This window comes from Bos indicus x Bos taurus, chromosome 10 (genome assembly GCF_003369695.1).
Source record: "Bos indicus x Bos taurus breed Angus x Brahman F1 hybrid chromosome 10, Bos_hybrid_MaternalHap_v2.0, whole genome shotgun sequence".
Taxonomy (NCBI): domain Eukaryota; kingdom Metazoa; phylum Chordata; class Mammalia; order Artiodactyla; family Bovidae; genus Bos; species Bos indicus x Bos taurus.
Window position 1 is genome coordinate 33741318 of NC_040085.1, and position 20717 is coordinate 33762034.

General features: G+C 34.7%; 1 protein-coding gene across 1 annotated transcript in view; it reads right to left on the bottom strand.

The window, feature by feature from the left end:
* Positions 1–16019: 16019 nt before the first annotated feature.
* Positions 16020–20717, bottom strand: part of MDGA2 (MAM domain containing glycosylphosphatidylinositol anchor 2) — a 914699-nt gene continuing 910001 nt past the window's right edge. Inside the window, exon 17 of the mRNA XM_027553676.1 lies at positions 16020–20184. Coding sequence (XP_027409477.1) covers positions 20096–20184 — 89 coding nt within the window. The 3' untranslated portion in view covers positions 16020–20095. The remainder of the gene's footprint in view (positions 20185–20717) is intronic.

Below are 20717 nucleotides of genomic sequence, written 5' to 3' on the forward strand. Positions count from 1 at the left end.
CGAACCCACATCTTATCTCTTGTGGCAGATTCTTTACCTGCTGAGCCATCAGGGAAGCCCAATAAAATATAGATTGTCATCTAAATCCCCTGATATTATTTCTAGATTATCCTTCCTTTATAGTTGCAACTCAGTTCTGGAAGGTTTGATTGAAATAGCTAATCAGATAAGTATTACTTTACTTAAGGATAAGGAAAGTCAGTCTTGTAATAGCTTCTTCAGAAACAGGCATATTTAACCAAAGACTCAATATAGCTTCTTTCTCAGTTGACCGCACAGCATCATAGATTTCATTAAACTCCTGGTAAGTATATTTATTTTTTTTAAGTTGCAGTTCAGAGCTAACCTCACAAAAAGATAGTTATGGTATGTCTTCAGAATTTTTAATACACTTGTTTCATATGTTTTACTAATAAGTTTCCAAAGTATCAGGACTAAAAAATGAGAGAACTCCCAGCAAGTACCTTCACAGATCCTGTCAGCACCCTTTCCTCACATGTGATCTGAAGAGTCTTTCCTTCCGCTTGTGATCACCCCACTTTGGCTACTGTAACTGATTCATAAGCTGATAAAAGACATGCTGGGTTAATGAGCTGAGTCCTTTGAGACTTTTTAAGAATGGTCCAAGGGAATAGAGTGTTACCCTATTTTCAATATGATCCCTATAAGTTTTGCCATGAAAAACAAGAGTGGAATCAACATACAGAAATACTAGGGTGGAGTATACTTAAAATATATTTACAGAAAATTAAATAGTTGTTGTAAGGCATACATGTAAATCTTTTACTTTTCCACCCAGAAATTTGAAACTAGATTACCTTAACAAAGCAAATCCCAAGTAATTGATAATATTAACTTGAGAATGGGCAGTGTCTTCCATCTTATTCACAATGCACTCCTGGTTCTTAGCATCTTGCCTGGCTCATAGTAGCATATTAACACAGATCTGTTCAAATAATGCATACTTGAAAAGATGAATCCAGAAGTGAAAAGGAAGCACAGAGAATAGTTATAAATTCAACATCATAGCTGTAAAGCCTATAATCTAGTTAATATAGGCAATCTACCTGCCTTCCCCATAACACTAAAGACTCAACCAAATCACAAATGGGCTTTCCCGGTGGTGTTATTGTAAAGAATCTGCCCACAAATGCAGAAGATGCAAGAGACACAAGTTTGACCCCTGGGTCAGGAAGATCCCCTGGAGAAGGAAATGGCAACTCGCTCCAGTATTCTTGCCTGGAGTATTCCATGAACAGAGGAGCCTGGTGGGCTACAGTCCATGGGGCCAGAGAATCAGACATGACTGAGTGACCAAGCACAAATCACAAATATAAAGAAAAGTAATCCAAATGTAAAAAAATTACAAATTCGAATTTGTTGAAACATTTGACAAACCAAATTGTACTATTAAAACTATTTTAAAAGTTTGTCAGCAATTTTTAGAATAGAACTTTCCTTTCTAACCAAAGAGATTATATTTCATATGGGGCACTGGTCTTATCCTATCAAGTTGCAAAATCAGTATGTTTCCAATCTAAAGGATAGTAAATAAATTCATTTAAAGAAATAGTTGTAGAATATTAGATCTTTTACAAAGAAAAATGACATTCTTCTTGGTTTTTATAAATGTAAACAATCTCCACTACCTCATGAAACTCATCTCTATCAATTTCAACACATAATTAACATTTTAGAAATACTTTTTGATACTTATAACCAGATAGAAGTATAGAAATAGTCATAGTACTTCTCAACAAACTCTTTTTGGGAGGAAAAATTGATTTTCTTTCCAACTAAGTTACACCATTGCTTTGGCAACATCAGTGCACTTGCATGCACTTAAATCTCTTATTTCCACCAGGTTCTCAGTGTGAGTGTGTCAGACAAAAAAATCTTTTATATATTTTTTAGTATCAAAACATTTCATGTTACCACTGTGGCATTTCCAATTCTTCTTTTGAGCTTGTATTCAGTGCTGAGGATGAATGAAGATGACTATTGAAGTTTAAACACCGTATCTTCCTTGTATAATTTCCAGTGTGGCTCTAGGTCCAAATTGCAGTGTCACAAAGAATCTGAATCTGGTTTATTCATGTTCAGGCAACTGTGTACAAACAATGCTAGAAAATTGAACTGGTTACAGCTATATGAGCCCTATTTTATGCTGCTATGTTACAGATAATTTCAAACTAAAATGAACATGATTATATTTTGATGAGAATAAATCTTTCTCAATTTGTCTTCTTTGAGTTACTATATGATATAGGAATTGATGATTTACTGTCAAGAGATGAATATGGACCTTGAGAGAGTCACTAAAACTGTTCTTCTAAAATCACAGAAAGGTTGGGAAAGATTATTGTGTCCCTAGAATTTACAGATGTTGCATAATGCACACATGCTGATATACATATATATACACAACCAATTGTGTGTATATACTTAACTGGAACAACTGATACATTCTCATTACTGGCAGTCTCTGTTAAAGAGTTTTTCCAATGTTCTATCATATTTCAGAATATCCTGCAAATATATTCTACATATAACTCTAGATAAAACAATTTAAAGCATTCCATTCCATTTGTGTATTAATTCACTTTACATTTGTAAAGAAATAATACTGGGATTAGGAGACACTATGTTATGGAGACAAATGTCAAAATACCCTGTTTTTAGTTTTCCAGGGGATCTTCCTGACCCAGGGATCAAACTCAGGTGTCCTGCATTGCATGCAGAGTCTTTACCATCAGAGCCACCCTTAGGCTCATGTTATGGTGACAAATGTCAAAAGATCCTGATTTTAGTTCTGATCTTGTTATCAGTTATGCTACCTTTAGTAGATTAGTTATAAAAATCCCTGTTCTACAGTTTCCTAACCTATAGACTGAGCATGCTATTATTTGTTCTATCTGACAGAACATTTGGGAACATTACATTAATGGTTTTATAAAAATTTTGAAAAAATTAAATCATATGAACATAAATAATATTATTAAATCATATAATAAAACAAATGATACAGCAGGAACAATAAATTCTTTATTCTATACAATCTGTTGTACAAATTTCAGTAATTTCTTGAATATTTTTGCTATATATATACATTTTACTTAGTTTGATTTCCTACATATTTAGTTTAATTCAACAAATATTAATTGAGCACCTAATATATGTCAATTCCTGAAACTGGCATTGCAAGGAACATAAAATGAACAAAATATAATTCCTGCTCTTAAGGAGCTTACAGTCTTTATTCAGGAAACAAGACAGGGGCTTGATTGTTATAATGTAAAGCAAAATATCTATTCCATAAAAGAAATGCCAAAAGATGTTATGAATTTCAAGAAAGATATCAAGTAAAAAGGTAGCATTTGACATGAATGTTCAAGAATGGGTAGAACTTTCCCCTCCCTACCACTCCTCACTCCCAACTCCCAAGACTATAAGCTAGAAGTCACTTAAGTCAAGTGGGATAGTAAGATAAAACTCAAAGAATTTAGAGAGGATGAATATGTTCTAGGAAATGTATGCTCTCTAGTAAAATTTCAACATATAGAAATCTGGCAAGATGTATTAGAAACATTTAAGAAGAGTTGTGGGTATACACTTAGGCATTTGTACCTTAGTTAGTATATAAAAGGTAGACACTAAGAATCCCTGAGGAGGGGACCAATACACGAAGGCTCCACACTCTTCTAAAGCAGTGGGACTCTAGGAAGACCAACTTGACACAGTTATGGTGAGGAATTTGGGAACAGGGTGCCTAGGGAAAATGACATGATTTAGGATGCTATTACACTGTCTATACAGGAGAAGAGTCATTTTTGGTGAGAGTAGAATGGAGGTTAAAAAGAGTTAAAGATGACAGAAATGAGAAAGCAAGACTGATTAAATTTAAGACACAAGGTAAATGGAGACAGACAACTCTCCAGGTTTTGAACACAGTTTAACATGGTTCATTGGAAAATGATAGAACAACGGTGGTCAAATTAATGAGATGGATAAGTCAAGAGAAGAACTGAGAATTCAGGAGATAGATTTGGTTTTCAGGGATTAGAATGTTTGAGGGGATTATTGGTTTGGACTATAGAGATAATATTCAGCCTAAATCTTGAATCTATATAAAATATGCAGGCTTGGAGAATGATGTCAATTTGGACATCATCCATTAAAGAGTTGTTCTGAAGGTGGATGGGATGGGACTAACAAAAACAAATTTAGACCATTGGAAAATATTTACACTTGAAGATAAAAGAATAAACAGGTGGCATGGGGGTGATAGTATCCAAAGCAAGCAGGAAAAGCCTGCCAATATGATAACATGCAACAATGTTGGGTATTTTAAAAAGTTGGTAATTTTATAAGTGTGATGAGAATTTATCAAAAAGTAAAGAGAATGGATTTAGGGGGAATGTCTTTGGATGTGGCTTCTGAATGATCAGAGTGGGGAGAATATATTCATTCATCAATGCCTTACAAATATTTGACATCTTGTTCTGAATGTTTAAAAGATGGTAAGGAAAATAAGCATGTTTCCTCTGGCTTCATAGAACTTACAGTAAAGTAAGGGAATTCATAATAATCAATGCACAGATATTCAATTAAACATTTGAGAAATGTTTTAAGGCAAAATAGTGGGAATATATAATAGAAGAAACTGATTTGGTCTAAATGATAACGACAGGATTCCCAGAGGAATTCTTGTGTAAGCTGAGATGGAGAACAAACTGGGCAAAGGGGAAAGAGGGCTGAGAGGATCTGAAACATGGGGAAAGCGAGCAAAAGGCCCTGAGTGTGGAGGCAGCACTGGAGAAACTGGAGAAACTGAAGAAATGATGTGTCTGAAGCACCATGGGCAAGTGTGAGAGTGGTGGGCTAATCATTCATTCCTTCATCTTAATTTATGAATGCCAATAGATTGAGGGCTTCCCAGGTGGCGCTAGTGGTAAAGAACCTACCTGTCAATGCAGGAGCCATAAGAGATGTGGGTTTGATCCCTGGGTGGGGAAGATCCCCTGGAGAAGAGCATGGCAACACACTCCAGTATTCTTGCCTGGAGAACCCCATGGAAAGAGCAGCCTGGTGGGCTCCAGTCTATAGGGTGGCAAAGAGTCGGACATGACTGAAAGAAGTTCATACATCACAATGACAGAATGCATAATATGACAGGTATTGGGAAGTACCAGTGCCTAATGAACAAGTGAGGTGAGGCTGCTGCTGCTAAGTCACTTCAGTCGTGTTTGACTCTGTACGACCCCATAGACAGCAGCCCACCAGGCTCTCCCATCCTTGGGATTCTCCAGGCAAGAACACTGGAGTCAGTTGCCATTTCCTTCTCCAATCAATGCATGAAAGTGAAAAGTGAAAGTGAAGTCGCTCAGTCATGTCCGACTCTTTGGGACCCCATGGACTGCCGCCCACCAGTCTCCTCCATCCATGGGATTTTCCAGGCAAGAGTACTGGAGTGGGCTGCCATTGCCTTCTCCGAGGTGAGGCTAGATTGGTGAAAAGAAGCCAGATCATACAGATCTTTCTTATGCTACTTTAAAGAGTTCATTTTTCCTTGGCAAGCAATGGGAAGCCATTCAAAATGTTCAAGAAGAGGAGTGAACTTATATTTTTATTTTAAAATGTATTTTTACCTAAGCTACAGGGTGAAGAATGAGTGAGGGTGGTAGTGTCAGATGCAGAAATCCACAGTAAGAGACGAATGCAGTATCCCAGTGAGAATTCAGAGAGAAGACAGATTCGGAATTTATTTAGAGGCACAATCAAGGCATGGTGATGGATTGGATATAGGGGTGAAGAATAAGGAGGCATCAAGGATGATTCCCAGGTTTCTGGTTTACTTTTAATGACTGTTAGTGCTATTCTAGGTATAAGGAAAACTGAAGAAGTGATGGGTGGTGACCAAGGTAAAACAAGGTTTTGAAATTTTTATTCTATTACTGTGATGATGAAAATCATCAATTTAGCCACACAATCAAAGTCCTATTTCTGACCAATACCAAGTGTTAGTTTGACTGAGACTATCAGTGTGTATCCATAGTGTTCATCTCTCTATGCACAGCTAATTAGGGGTTTTTGAATCTGCAGGACTGGCCTCATTAGCACAAGCCCCAATCAACAGAGATAACCAGGACAGAAAGATAAAAAGAAATGCACTCTTTGTGATGGAGACTACTTTCATGTTCAGGACACTATTTTCCAGAACAAATAAATATAGTAGAGAGATTATAATTGAGATCAACAAATAATTAAGTGTACAGGAGGGAAGAGAAAAAAATAGTCTCAAGGAACTTGTATATTATACTCTAAAACAGGAATTTTCCATTTCCTCCTGGCATGCAAACTCTTCATTGTTATTCATAATTAATGCACGTTATCATTTTCATTAACTTATAAGCAAGGTTTTCACTTTTTTTTTCAATTAATTTTTCAGTCTAAACTTTGAATGAAGTATGCTGCATTAAGTAGATGATATTTTGACTCTACCATATTACCCAATTTCCCCAGGCAACATTCAGTGATATTTTGCCCTGGTAATTTATCCTGTCTTCACTATGCCAGCACATGGTGTTTCTCCTCACTCTCTTTTGCCTCCATGTAGAATGCCTAAAGCTATATTTTCTAGGCCATCTAAATCTAGAAAAGATCCAATTTTGAAAGAGGAAAAAAAAAAAAATCTTTCCCTATGCTGAGTCATTTTCCTTCTTTTGTCTCCCCAGGATTTTTTGTTACATTTTTTTGTTTTGTTTTTTTCAGACTACAGAATTAGCATATGTTTAATGTCCAAAAAATTAAGAACCCAGGAATGAAATGAAATAGAATATCAAACTTTGCTAAACAAAACCTACCAGATAGGAAGAATGTTAGGAATTTGAGAGATATATATTTTTATAAATATATCAAACTATGTGTGATATTATGTAAGGTTTTAATCCAACAAAATACAGTAAATATAATTATGTGTTATATGAAATTCAAGCCCATTAAAAAAAGAGATTTCTGCTTCTCTCTCCTATAAATAATTGTCTTAGTCTGGTTCTTTCAGAAGCAGGCCTTAAGACAAGGTTTCAGTGCAATATTTTATCTGGAAGGTGATTCCAGGAAATTCTAGTAGGGATATGAGGAAGTGATAAAGGGAAGGAAAGGCAATCAATAAAAAAATTTCTCTTATTGAAGGAACACTGTTGTTAATGAACTTAGTCCTATTGGAATTCTGGAAATCTGTAGAACAGGCATCCTGGCGTTACTCTTCCTTGGGCCTAGAACATTGTGCACTGGTTGAGGATTGCTGGTGCAGAGCAGTGGAAGGGCTGGTTGTGGTGGTGGTACTTCCTGGAACTTTTGAACAATAGTGCATGGTTAGATCTCAGCTCCCGAAGAAATCTCCCATACAATTGGCAGTCTTGGGAAGAGTACAACCATGTTTTACTCAACATTCCCTACTGATAGGCATTTATATTGCTTTGCATTTTCTCACTGTTATAAGTGGCCACAATAACCTAATACATGACTATTTGTGAGGATGTCTGATTTTCATTACACAATTTCTATAAATGAAATTAAGGAAGAATTAAAAAAAATGAAACCACTAATCTTTGGGTATGTTTTGAGATAAGACATGACTTTCTTCTCTTTATATGGTTGTATCATATAACTTTAAATGTAACATTCAAAATTTTGATTTAATATCTAAAATATCTAAATTGTTAACTTCCTTTATTGCTTTGTTTAACAGCTCTCACCATTACTATGAGAAAATATTAGTATTTTTGAACTAAAATAAATGTACCTAACATTGTAACAGGACTCTTAAAATGTATCTGATTTTCCATTGTAGGATAAAGACAACATTGCTTTTAAAAAACAACAGAGAGAAAATCTTTAATATCTAGCAATAGACAAAGAGTTCTTAGACAACACCACAAGCATGACCCACAAAAGGAAAAAAATAAATTGGACTTCGTCAAGATTAAAACCTTTGATCTGCAAAATACCATGTGAAGAGGATGACAAGACAAGGTGTACGTTGGGAGGAACTACTTAAAAGTCACATATCTGGCAAATGACTTTCATACAGAATATAAAAAGAGCTCTAAAAATTCACCTATTTAAAAACAGAATTAGAAAACAGCTAAACATTTCACAGAAGAGGATATTCAGATGGCAAATGAAAAGGTGCTCAACTTCATTAGCCGTTAGGAAAATGCGAAACCTCAATGTGAGACACCCCAATCAGGATAGTTGAAGTAAAAAAAAAAGTGGTAACACTAAATTTGGTGAGAATGCATGGAAATCAGATCATTCATACATTGCTGGTGGGAATGGAAACTGGTTCGATCACTCTGGGAAACAACTTGACAGCTTCTTATAAAGCTAAACATACAACTACCATGCCACCCAGCAGTGGCACTCCTGAAGATGTATCTTGGGAATGGAAACTTCCATTCACCAGACAATGTATACATGAATGTTCATAGCAGCTTTGTCTGTAATAATTCAACACTGGAAAGAACCCAGATGTCCCTCAATGGGTGAATGGTCACACAAACTGTAGGTACGTTCATGCTTCACAATACCGCTCTGCAATATAAGCGTGAAAACTGCTGATACACGCTGCAATGTGAATAATTCTCCAGAGAATTAAGCTGAATGCAAAAAGATATTGCACTTATACAGTGCAAACTTAATATACTCCAAATTTATATAGTGTGTGATAGCATCTATATAACATTCCTGAAATGACAAAATTGTGGAAATGAAGAGCAAATTAACTGTTGCCAGGATTTTAGAATGGATTGGAGGAGGGAGGCAGAAGGGAAGTGAATGTGGTTATAAAAATACAACACTATAGGGGTTCCTATGGTGACAGAACTGTGTATCTTGTCTGTGGTGGTGAATACATGAACCTACAAATGTAATAAAAATACACAGAACTAAATACACACATACAAATACACGATGTTATCACTGGGGAAACAGGATCTCCCTATATTATCTCTTGCAACTACATATGAATCTATAATTATCTCAAAATAAAAGTTTATTTTAAAAAGTGAACAGCATCTCTGTCTAGAACATAAACACATTTGCAAATATGAGTGGTTACCTTTGAAGGATGCCAAACTTGTACTTATTTACTATTGTCTAATTTTTCTAACAATTGTTTGTATCCTAAAATGAGCATAGCTACTCAAAAATTTTATATTATAAAGTAATGCCATGGCACTTACTTCATTTGAGGGGCTAATATACTTCATGCCAGATAACTAAGAACATTAAAATACTATAGAACATTCTTCCCTGGCCATCTCCAAGATAAGGAAAAGGAAATAAGGATTAGCCATGAAAAGAAGTTTTAAAGAACTTAATTTGAAAGATCTCCCTTTATTAAGCCAATATCTAAAACAAACAAACAAACAAAAAAACACTTTTTGCCAAATTCTTAGGCTGCATTGCCTCATTTACTCATCCTGGTGTTATGAAGTAAGTACTGTTATTATTATCCTGTTTTTGCAGATGAGCAAGAAATTATTTTGGAGCTCCCCTGGTGGCTCAGTTGGTAAAGAATCTGCTTGCAATGCGGGAGACTTGGGTTTGATTCCTGGTTCTGGAAGATTTGCTGGAGAAGGGATAGGCTACTCACTCCAGTATTCTTGGGCTTCCCTTGTGGCTCAGCTGGTAAAGAATCTGCCTGCAATGCAGGAGACCTGGGTTTGATCCCTGGGTTGGGAAGATCCCCTGGAGAAGGGAAAGGCTGCCCATTCTAGTATTTTGGCCTGAAGAATTCCAGGGACCATATAGTCAGTCCATGGGGTCCCAAAGAATTGGACAGGACTGAGTGACTTTCACTTTCAAGGAATTATGTAGTGCTTGTTAAAGACCAGCAGTGTCCTGTATGTTTAGCGTATATTAGTTCATTAATTAGATAACCCCATTTTACCTATAAGGGAGCTGAGGGAGATGATGTAATGAAGAACCTGACTGTCTCAATCTGGACTGCTCTATGGTGTCCCCAGGAACACTAAGGCATAGGACTTTTAAACCATCTGCTCAAGGTCACATAGCTACTGGCAGTAAAAATCAGGATTTGAACTTACATTCTTTGTGCTACACCAATCTGTATCAAATCTTGGCTGTTTTGATCACAAATGTCAGAATTTTCAAGTGGCTTGTTTAAGACCCCATGTCTTCCCCTTTCTCCAGCCCTACTGAATCAAAACCTCTGGTGCCAAGACTCTGGAATCTGTATTTTCAACAACCAGTCTAAGAGATTTTTATTCACATTTAAGGCAGAATCCAACTGCTTAATAATACACAGGACAGGTTTCTGTAAGTTTCAAATGCAATATCTAGTACATTAAAAATAATGCCATATTCCATTAATCTTAAGATTCAGTTTTTTCACAATTTAACATCTTTAAAATAGGACTGCCTGTTATAACTGATGGTGTCTTGCAATCACGTTAAAGATGTGTTTTTTTCCCCTTCTTAGTGGTACACAAAATAATGTTGTTTTAGATTTCATATCATATGGAGGCTCCCTGTATAATAAAATACCAAAAACATTGCTTATTAAACATTGTTATTTTCAGTCCTGGGTCCCTCTGAACAGATGGCCACCTACGTGTAGTGAGACTGAGAGGCAAGATGATGGAAAGAGGACAGGACATCATCTATCACACCTCAGTTCACACACCATGGAAAAGTCACCAATCCTCCTGGGTTAGAATGGATGAAATAATGTGTGTGAAAACACTTTGAAAATGATAAATCATATCAATGGCATATATAAATGTGTGCATACACATGGGCTTGAAGTAAAATCATTAGAGAAAGTGAAAATAATTTGAAAATGCTCTGACACTTGTGGACAGGATAGACATTATGATTCTCAGCTTTACTCTTCTGTCTCTAAGAATATCATCCTATCAATAAAAAAGTGTTCGTTCTCTTTACAACAGCCAAGACATGGAAGCAACCTAAATGCCCATCAACAGAGGAATGGATAAAGAAAAGGTGGTACATATATACAATGGAATATTACTCAGCCATTAAAATGGATGAGATGCCATTGGCAGCAACATCAATAGACCTAGAGATTGTCATACTGAGTTAAGTAAGTCAGATAAGGAGAAATATCATATGCCATCCCTTATATGCAGAATCTAAAAAAAAAAATGATAGAACTAAACTTACAAAAAAGAAAGAAACTCACAGACATAGAGAAGAAACCTATGGTTGCTGGGGGGGAGGATGCAGGAAGGGATAGCTAGGGAGTTTGGGGTGGACATGTACACATTGCTATATTTAAAATGGATAAGCAACAAGGACCTACTGTATAGCACAGGGAACTCTGCTGAATGTTATGTGACAGCCTGGATGGGAGGGCACTTTGGGGGAGAATGGGTACGTGTATATGTATGGCTGAGCCCCTTCACTGTTCACCTGAAAGGATCACAACATTGTTAATTGGCTACACTCCAATACAAAATAAAAAGTTAAAAAAAAATAAAGTTTTTAAAAGTGTTCATTAATGCTTTGATATTCTAGGAAATTAAATGTCTTACGTACCTTATGTCATTTGAGCTTTCCTGCAGTCCTATATTATCCCTATTTTACAGGAGAGGAAACTGAGTTGTTAGGAACATTAAATATTAACTAAAATTATATAATTAAAAAATGGTGGAGAAAGAGTATGAACAGAGGCAGTCTGAAACAGAAACTAGCTTGTTGAAATACATCTTAAAGGAAAATGTACTCTACAGACTAAACTATGTACTATGAATCCAGAGAAGCAGAAAAGAGAAAGTGGACAGAGAAGCCATGTTGTAAACATAGTCACTGCAAAGGAAGGAAGAGAAAGCAAGAGGAGCATGTGGTGAATATTTGTATATATATGTATTGTAGCTCCTTTTCAGACTCACTTGATCTAAACATTTTATTTTCATTTTTTAGGTTATGCGCCTCTACAAAATACATCTGACTGTGCAATTTTCCCTTTTTCTCCTTTCTACTAGTGTGAACAATCTGGTGCGATCAATTTCATTTTAAAATGCATCCATCCGCATCTATTTGGAGAAGGCAATGGCACCCCACTCCAGTACTCTTGCCTGGAAAAGCCCATGGACGGAGGAGCCTGGAAGGCTGCAGTCCATGGGGTCGCTAAGAGTCAGACACGACTGAGCGACTTCACTTTCACTTTTCATTTTCATGCATTGGAGAAGGAAATGGCAACCCACTCCAGTGTTCTTGCCTGGAGAATCCCAGGGACGGGGGAGCCTGGTGGGCTGCCGTCTATGGGGATCGCGCAGAGTCGGACACAACTGAAGCGCCTTAGCAGCAGCAGCAGCAGCAGCATCCGCATCTATTTATATCGTCCCCTCTCTGTGACCTCATTGTTTATGTTTCCATCCCAGAAGCTCTCTCACTCTGAGCTCTTGCCTGTGTCTGACAGCCTGCCATTCCTCTTATTTATATACTGGATAAGTAATTTGGACCTCTCCTCAGGAAAACTGTGAAATGAATGCAGTCTTTGAAATCTCACGCCTCTCCTCTCTGCATGTTTCTCCTTCCTGCTCCTTAGCCCCTTCCAGTAGGTCCAGGGTTTTCTCAGTCTATGTTGCTAGATGTTCGAAGACTGAGCTCATAAAATGTCACCCCAAATAATAGGGACTAGTATTTCCCAATGGGAATATTTATAGTTTGAAATAAGACTAAATGTAGAAAGCAACACCAGGCATAAAGGACTGGGCTCCTGAGTGAGGAATCGCTTGCCCTGGTGTGGGAGTTGACTCAGAATGGATACCCTTTCAGTGCCTCAGATACTCCGGTACTGCAAAAGCCTTTTGAGTAAACATCCCACTCTTGTATACAATACTGGCAAAAAGTAAATGAAAAAGAAAGGATGCATGTTTATCTCATTAAAAATTATAACAGTGTACTACTTATTTTTTAATTAATTAACTGTTTATTATCATTTTTGCCACATACTAGCACTGTACCATCTTTTATTTTGGGCTCATTGGGCTGTTGAATTGTGTCAGTTTTTGAAATCGAGACATATAATTCAAAGCAGAATCAAAATAAAATATTAAAATTAATAGACATCTCTGTTACCAATTTTGAAAATTAAATTATTTCTCATTATTTTGTTCCATGTTTAAGAATCTTGTATTTGATACCTAAAATATTATCCAGAACTAAATAAATATCTTAGTTTTATAATTCATTATTATTCAACTCTAAAATATTTGCATACTAAAATATACTTCATTTCAAATCTAATGGATGATTGGATCCCAAGATATATATATATATATATATATATACACACACACACACATACTACAGCAAACTCTAGAAAGGAGCTAAGGCTGAATTTAGCTCATGTGATCTCCTGAATGTAAAATTAAGCATAACAGTCTATAATTAATATATTTTGATTAAGAGAAGGGATTCTATATCATATTATTCTCATGTATAAGGATAACATCTAACAAAAAACATGCAGAATTAGACTCCTTTTCCTGTTTGTTTGTGGAAACATTAAAAAGGTTTGCCTTTTTATTAAGAAATACAATCATTTTCTTTTAAAGTAAGAAGTGCTTGAAAATTATGTTGGAAATGGGTAAACTAATATTTCATTTGCCTCCATTCCTTATTTTTCTCAGCACCTAGGAGATGTCTTCTGTCTGTGAAATGTCATTGATTTTATAACTGAAAGTTGACATGACTGCTTATTTCCTGTGTTCATTGAATAAGTTCTGTTTTAAATGTAGGTCTAAATCAAGAATTAATTTGGTAATCATTAATTCAATAACCTCTGTAGAACCTAGGTAAACTGGAAGCTCTTAAATCTATAAAAAGACATAGTCCTTGCCATGGAGGTGGTTAACAACTTCAGCTGGGAAGCAGATGTGCAGACAACTAAAGAATAATTTAAAGAATATAAGTACCATAGGAATAAAATATGGACAAAGTCTTTAATTTGACTATTATAACAGCTCATGAAGAATAACCAGTACTTTAATAGGCAGTTATGGAGCAATTAGGTAGTTGATTTCTGAGGATGCTTAATAGGTCTATCACTGTTAACTGTATTTCCAAAGTTTCAATGGATATAGAGCTATAACACCAAAGATGAAGGAAAAAACTAAGCTAAATAGGCAACAGGGAAATAATAATAAGCAAGTTTTAGGATTCCACTTATAGTTTGTTTCACTCCAATCATTGCCAAGCAGTGCTGTTATTTTCCCTGGGAAGACCTACATTCAGCCTACAAGTGCCTCCATGAAATATGTGATTAAAACTTTCATCCTGGAAAACAGTAGTACTGTTAATCTGTAGTCAGTTATTTCACATACCATACAGAAGCCCACAGTTACTAAATTGAGCCACCATTCTTAAATCACAGTTTATTCAGGAAAATTTTAGTGCCTACTTGTTTAACACAATCTTATAAATGATCCCTCAGAAAGGATGTAAAAATCAACACATATCTTTACTGGGCTAATTGTGCTTCACTGCAGTGTTGAGTCTATAAAAGCTATTCAATAGTGAGAAATGATGGCATTTTCATCTTAATTTGAAAATATAATTGCTATTCCAAATATCTTTTTGTTTCTAACCTAAGTGCTTATTAACAGCAGAAATTTCCCCAAAACACTAGAAGAATATTTAACATAATTTCATTTATTGAAAGAAAATCCAAGGGAAGATTACATACAGCTATCTGCAACTATTAGCAGAAGGAAAATATCAAAAGGAAAAGTAAGTTAAATCTAAACTTTGAGATCTAAAATGTAACTAATATTCGATATGAATTTAACAGCATATATTTAATTGAACATATACATTTAAATATACTGATGCCTCAAGAAATAAAAATGGTATCCTGGAAATCCAGGACAACAATTGAGAGCCATACTAAAACAAACTGAAACTAATAGGCTAATCCCTATTTCATAGAATTTCCCATCACTTTATTGAAAAATAAGATTACATTTAAACTCAACTTATGGAAAATTAATACAATTGAAATTAAATTCATCAGTTGTAAATGTTCTTTTAAGAAAAACTATTTCAGTTTTTACCCAGAGTTTAACCCTTGCCTTATTCAAATTTTGAATTCCAATTCCTTAATTCCAATATACTCAATGTAGATTCAGAGTAATGAAATCACCAATCATGATTTATTAAGCCTTATATTAATGTCAATAAAGAAGTCCATATACAAATATATGGAATATTAATGTCTCCCTAACCTAACTTTCACTTCTGTTTCCAAACAGACATGTACATATGATAGATTGATTCTGAACTGGCATATTTCACATTAAAATTTCAAGTTTTTAAGTCTTAGTTTTTCTATGTAATAACATACATATTTACTTATAAATATTATGGATATCAGCAGAGAACTTTTTATACCATATTTGAAAAAAAGTTCTGATCATTCTGCAGTAGCTTTTCTAAGTAGAAGTAGAAAATGCCAGAGACATTGCTTTTTAAAAATAAGCACTAAGAAAACTAATTAAGCCAGTTAGTCACAAAGGGAGCATTGTAGGAAAGGAAATAACTTGGGATTGAACCCTATGATTTTATTGTTTTCACAGAAAATGCAATAACTCCTCCTTGACATCAACTACCCAGTTGCAAGAAGAGTATACCTTCTCCCTTGTTGAGATGCAGACGAAGCAATTAGTAAGAAGTAGCCATCACCCAAGAAGAAAATGAATTCAGAACAATTTTTTTCCAGTTTAAATGTCTGTTGAGAGGCTCTGATCTTTGAAAGGCACATTAAAAAAAAAAGTTTGTTGATAAAGAACATGCATTGAATAGAATCCTTTGAAGTCATTCTATCAACTCTGATTATGTAGTCTGTCAGTATCTTTCAATTCACTAATCAAAACAAACAAAAATTGATCATGAAAAATACCACAGCCAGTTTCATACAGTCTTAAGTATGGAACTAAATTAATTGTTCTTCAAATTACACATTTTGACAGATAAGTTTATTATAAAGTCTTTAAAATAAAAATGCATGTTTGGTGAAAAGTTAGTACAGTTGTCATTCATATTTTGTCATATTTTAAAATATAAAAGTAAAGAATGGTATTTTTTTTTTTTTTTACCATTTTTTAACATGATGTAACTGACCAGCTGGTTTGCAGTTCTCATTATTGTAATTATCACAATTCATTGCCATGCCAAAGTCGATGCTGTGATGTAGGTGAAATGAAATACCATTAGTTTAGCCTATTACATGATATTGTGATGCACCATGCATTTTTCAAATCTCTGAAAGAAATTTAATGGCAGGCCAAACTTCTAACACATTAAGTGCTATGAATCACAGAAAAACAGAAAACATTTTAATCCAGGGGTACGTGGCATATTGTAATTCATGATAGAACTAAAAAATAGGTAGCAGGAAAAAAAGAAAAAGCAGGGCTAGGTTTGTATTATAATGTATGTAAAAGAAGACTCAGATTTTTAAAAAGAATAAAATTAAAATTATGTTATTTTTAAATAATATGTATTCAATAAGTAATATAAATTCTACAAATATGAAGTGGCTATTATTTCTATTGAAAAGTAATAACACTGGGCAGGATTTGAAACTTTTGGAAACTTTGGTGAATTTCAATAACTAAGATGCCATTGTTTTTAGGATGCACTCTTATTTTATATATCACTACACAGAAATGTTGCTAGTTGTAATTAAAATATGCCTGATTGCAGAGATGTTAAAATGTGGAGAAACAAGCAGCTTTGAACTGATGAAACAGAGTAATGCTTCTTATTAATTAGGATCAACTACTGGCAGTAGATTATATGATATAATCTTTCTCCCAGGAAATGAAAAGCTCCATTGCCTATGAGAGAACAACAACAAAATACTGGCATCAATTACACTTAAAATGTTATCAAAACGGAAAAGGGGGAATACACTGGAGAGTTCAACTCATATACAAAAGTATTAGGAAAAGGAAGGGAGTTGGTAAACAGATTAAGTGCTTTAAAGTTGTCATTATTATAACTCATATTAAAGAAGGGAATACCTCACAATTTACATTTCCTGTATGCCAACCTTTTAAAAATTTCTGCATTTTTATCCATTGCCTTTCAATTAAAGCAACTAAACATTTGCTCTGAGTGAAAAACATTGATTCTATGTTTGTTGGTCTATATAAGCAATCTAGAACCCATTTGAGTTATATATTTTAATTTATTATCATACCAATAAAGTTGATTGATTTGGAGTTCTGATTACTCTCTTGTTTTTGGCAATCATCTGCAATTTCTCATTTAATCAAAATTACTTTTTGGAGTACCAGCCAGTTCTCATGAACTTCTGAAGGCTTGTGTATTCTTACCGTGTGAAAGGTTATAGAAAGACTCTAGTATTTTGTGAATGTTAAGTAGTAGAACTGTATCTTTTGCTGACAGCTGTTTCTTTGTGCAGGGTGACTTAAGAGAAAAGACTTGATTCTTTTTCTGGGAAGGACATATACATATCCAAATATTCTGAATGTAGATTTTGTTTTGTTGTGATTTTTGCAAAAGCCTCACTCAAATAAAGATCAAGGAAAGAAGGCCAGGTACAATGAGTTAAGCCTCTCTTTTGATCTAGAATATTTTTATTGATATTATCAGAAATGAATATGCAGAAAATAAATTTTAAAAATTGATTCAGTAATATGGGAGAGTGGAGAGAAGTGGTTAGTTGCCACCTAAAATGGAAATCAAGCTGAAGGGAGATTTAGTAAATATTAAGCTAAGTGCCTCAAATATTGTTTACTTTAATTTCTTTGGTTTGATAAAATAGATAGGTGACTATAATTCTGAAATATTTTTCAATATGCCTGATCTGTTCAAATGTGTTTTTAAATTCATCTGTTTATTCTGCTTAATTTAAAGAACTTGAGTTAGCTCGATTCTATTACTACTGGAATATTCAGACTGGTCCCCTCTTTAACTATGAAAATACACATTAAATTCCAAGTTCATATTTGTTTCATATTTTACTTTCAAAAGTTTGATTTTTTTTAACATGTATTACATATAAGGGAGAGTGCATCAGAGATTCCCTATCAGAATTTCTTCCTGCAGACATTACAGTATATGAAGCACTGAAGATTTATCCCATGGTAACATAACCAGTAAATTGTATAACTAGTCTCATTTTGGTGATGAGTGAACATTGTTCAACAAACACACATACTGCTTTTCATACCTTACCTGGAAAGAGGCTTTATTGAACATAGCTGTAAAATTATCTTTTAAGTTGAATTACTGAATTTGCACAAACATTTCTACAGAATTTTCTTTTAAAAAAATCAAGCGTTGTCATTTTTCCACTACATTTTGTTGTGCTTTTTATATTAATATTTGCAAATGTTATAATTTAATACTTATATCCCAATTACTTGCATAATCAGTTTTTTAATCCTGGGGTGTTGAAAGAACATATAATAATAATAATAATAGTATTCTTCTTTAGACAAAGTCTTTTTAAATGAAGTTAAAAGCTGAGATAATTTAAGGAAAAAGATCTTCAAATTTTCATAACCAACAGGTTTAAGTGAAATTTACAATGCATTGGAAAACTGGCTGGTTAAAGGTATGATTTGTCCTCAGGTAGCTCAAAATCATTTTTACAGGTTTTTGTTTTTTTGTAAAAGTGTTTTTTAATCTTGGCAAAATAATAAAATAATATTTCACAATTTGCACAGAGTCTGACTAAAGGGCAGAGGCATTTTACCCTCAGTGTTTAGAATAAAGCCAGATTTTTCAGGCCCAGTTCCACTGTAGAGTTTGTATGCACTGCAATCACAGACATTTTCTTGTTCCCTCTAAAGCTAGGGCCAATTTCATTTCAAATGGAGGTTAGAGTAAAAAATCACGCTTGTGTTTTACCACCTTCTGCGCTAATTATTATCTTAACAACCTTTTGTTCTGGTTGACCCATTTAATAACCTGGAAGAAAAAAAGTGTTGCTCCCATGTCTGGTCTCAATGGAAGTTATTTTCTAATGGACAATAAGCCAAAAGGCCATGGCTGTCTAGGAGGTCAAACAACAAATATCTCGTCTGCATGGGCTTACGCAGCAGCTTCGGTCCTTTCTTCTTCAGAAGCGGCTTTGTTGTCTTGCCTGTAATTTGCACATTTAGGCTCTGTAGTTTGTTTATAAAATAGTTTTACACAAACCACTCTTAGCAGTGCAAGCTTCTGAGTTGAAAATTATTCAGGCTTGTCTCATTGAAGGCACTTGGTTTCCATGGCAATTTATAAAAGATGGTGGTTTGGTTTCTTCGTTGGAACAGATGACTTAGTTTGGGTGTTCAAGTGGCCGCAAGCAAACTCCGATAAGCCTGTGTAATGTGTAAGCCCAGGTTTACCATCCTGGATAGTAGTGCATGCAAAAAGAGACAGCATACAGTTATCTAGCTTAGCCATGGGAGGAAAACAAATAATAATAATAAAGGTGGGATAGGGACAAGGTGGGGAGGAAGAAGAATGTTTTAAATAATTCTGAGTTCGGGTTATTGTCAAGGAAGGGTAACAACCAAAGGTAAAAGGGCCTACATTTATTTAATTCTCTATGCAAAACCTTCTCAAAAGGAAAATAAATGCCAGCTCTTCACGTACCCTGTTTACAGTGAGGTTTTCGTTGGCAGGCCATTAGGTTTCCATAGTAACAAGCAAACTATTCATTTGAAACAAAACCAGCCATGACTTTGTGCTTTGACAAGGATTTCTATAGCTCTTTTTTTTTTTCCGAGTTCAACCAGATGACCAGATGATGCTGTATGTAATCTTTTTAGCCATAGAAGCACCTGAAGGTCTCTTCTCTACTCAGGTCAAGAGTTTCTTTTATTTGTAGTGCGGAATAAGTTATATTTCCATGATGTCTTTTTATCCCCAGTGCTTAAAAAATTTGTTTTTATTATTTTATTTTTGAGTCAGTAGTCAGTGGAGGAATCTTTGGTAGTTTGTTTTTTCAGTGTCCATTTACAAAGACTCTTTCTTCATGCTAGTGCCTGGTGAATCTTTTATAGCCTCTGCCAGGGTAAGGTCACCTTCGAGGACTTAAGATAGAGATGAGGACGATAACCGGAAAAAGCCATATATGTACTAAAATTCCAACAGCACCATCAACGGAATCTAAAGACAAGGAAATAAATGCCAAGAAACAAATGGAAAACGAGACTAAGTACCCCATGTAGCTACCAATACAACTTTAGTGAACCAACAAAACAATTTTAGTGCACAGAAGATATTTTTGGAAAACATTTGTTGTTTTGGTTTGGTTTGTTTTATTTATCAGATTCATTTCCAAGACAAGTGAAAAGGAAAATAACTTGAATATATGCCTAGAAATTTGATAAAAAACTATTTTCAGATTTTCGAATTGATATGATATGCTACAAAACCTGTTCAGAAGATATTTATATGAATTTGTGGCTTAGCTCAACCTCAGAGTTTTTTTTGGCCACATGAAGGCATGCACACAGAGAAAATTCTCAAAAATCTAAAAGGTCAGCTTAAAAAAAAAAAAGTTTTCAGAGATGTTTAAGCTTAAAGACCACTGAGAGAAAATCTACTCTGTGAAAACTAGGTAGGGATTATTATGGGTAAAGGAATTAACTACTGCAAATAGTGGATTCTATATATATATGATCAGTCAATTACCTGTA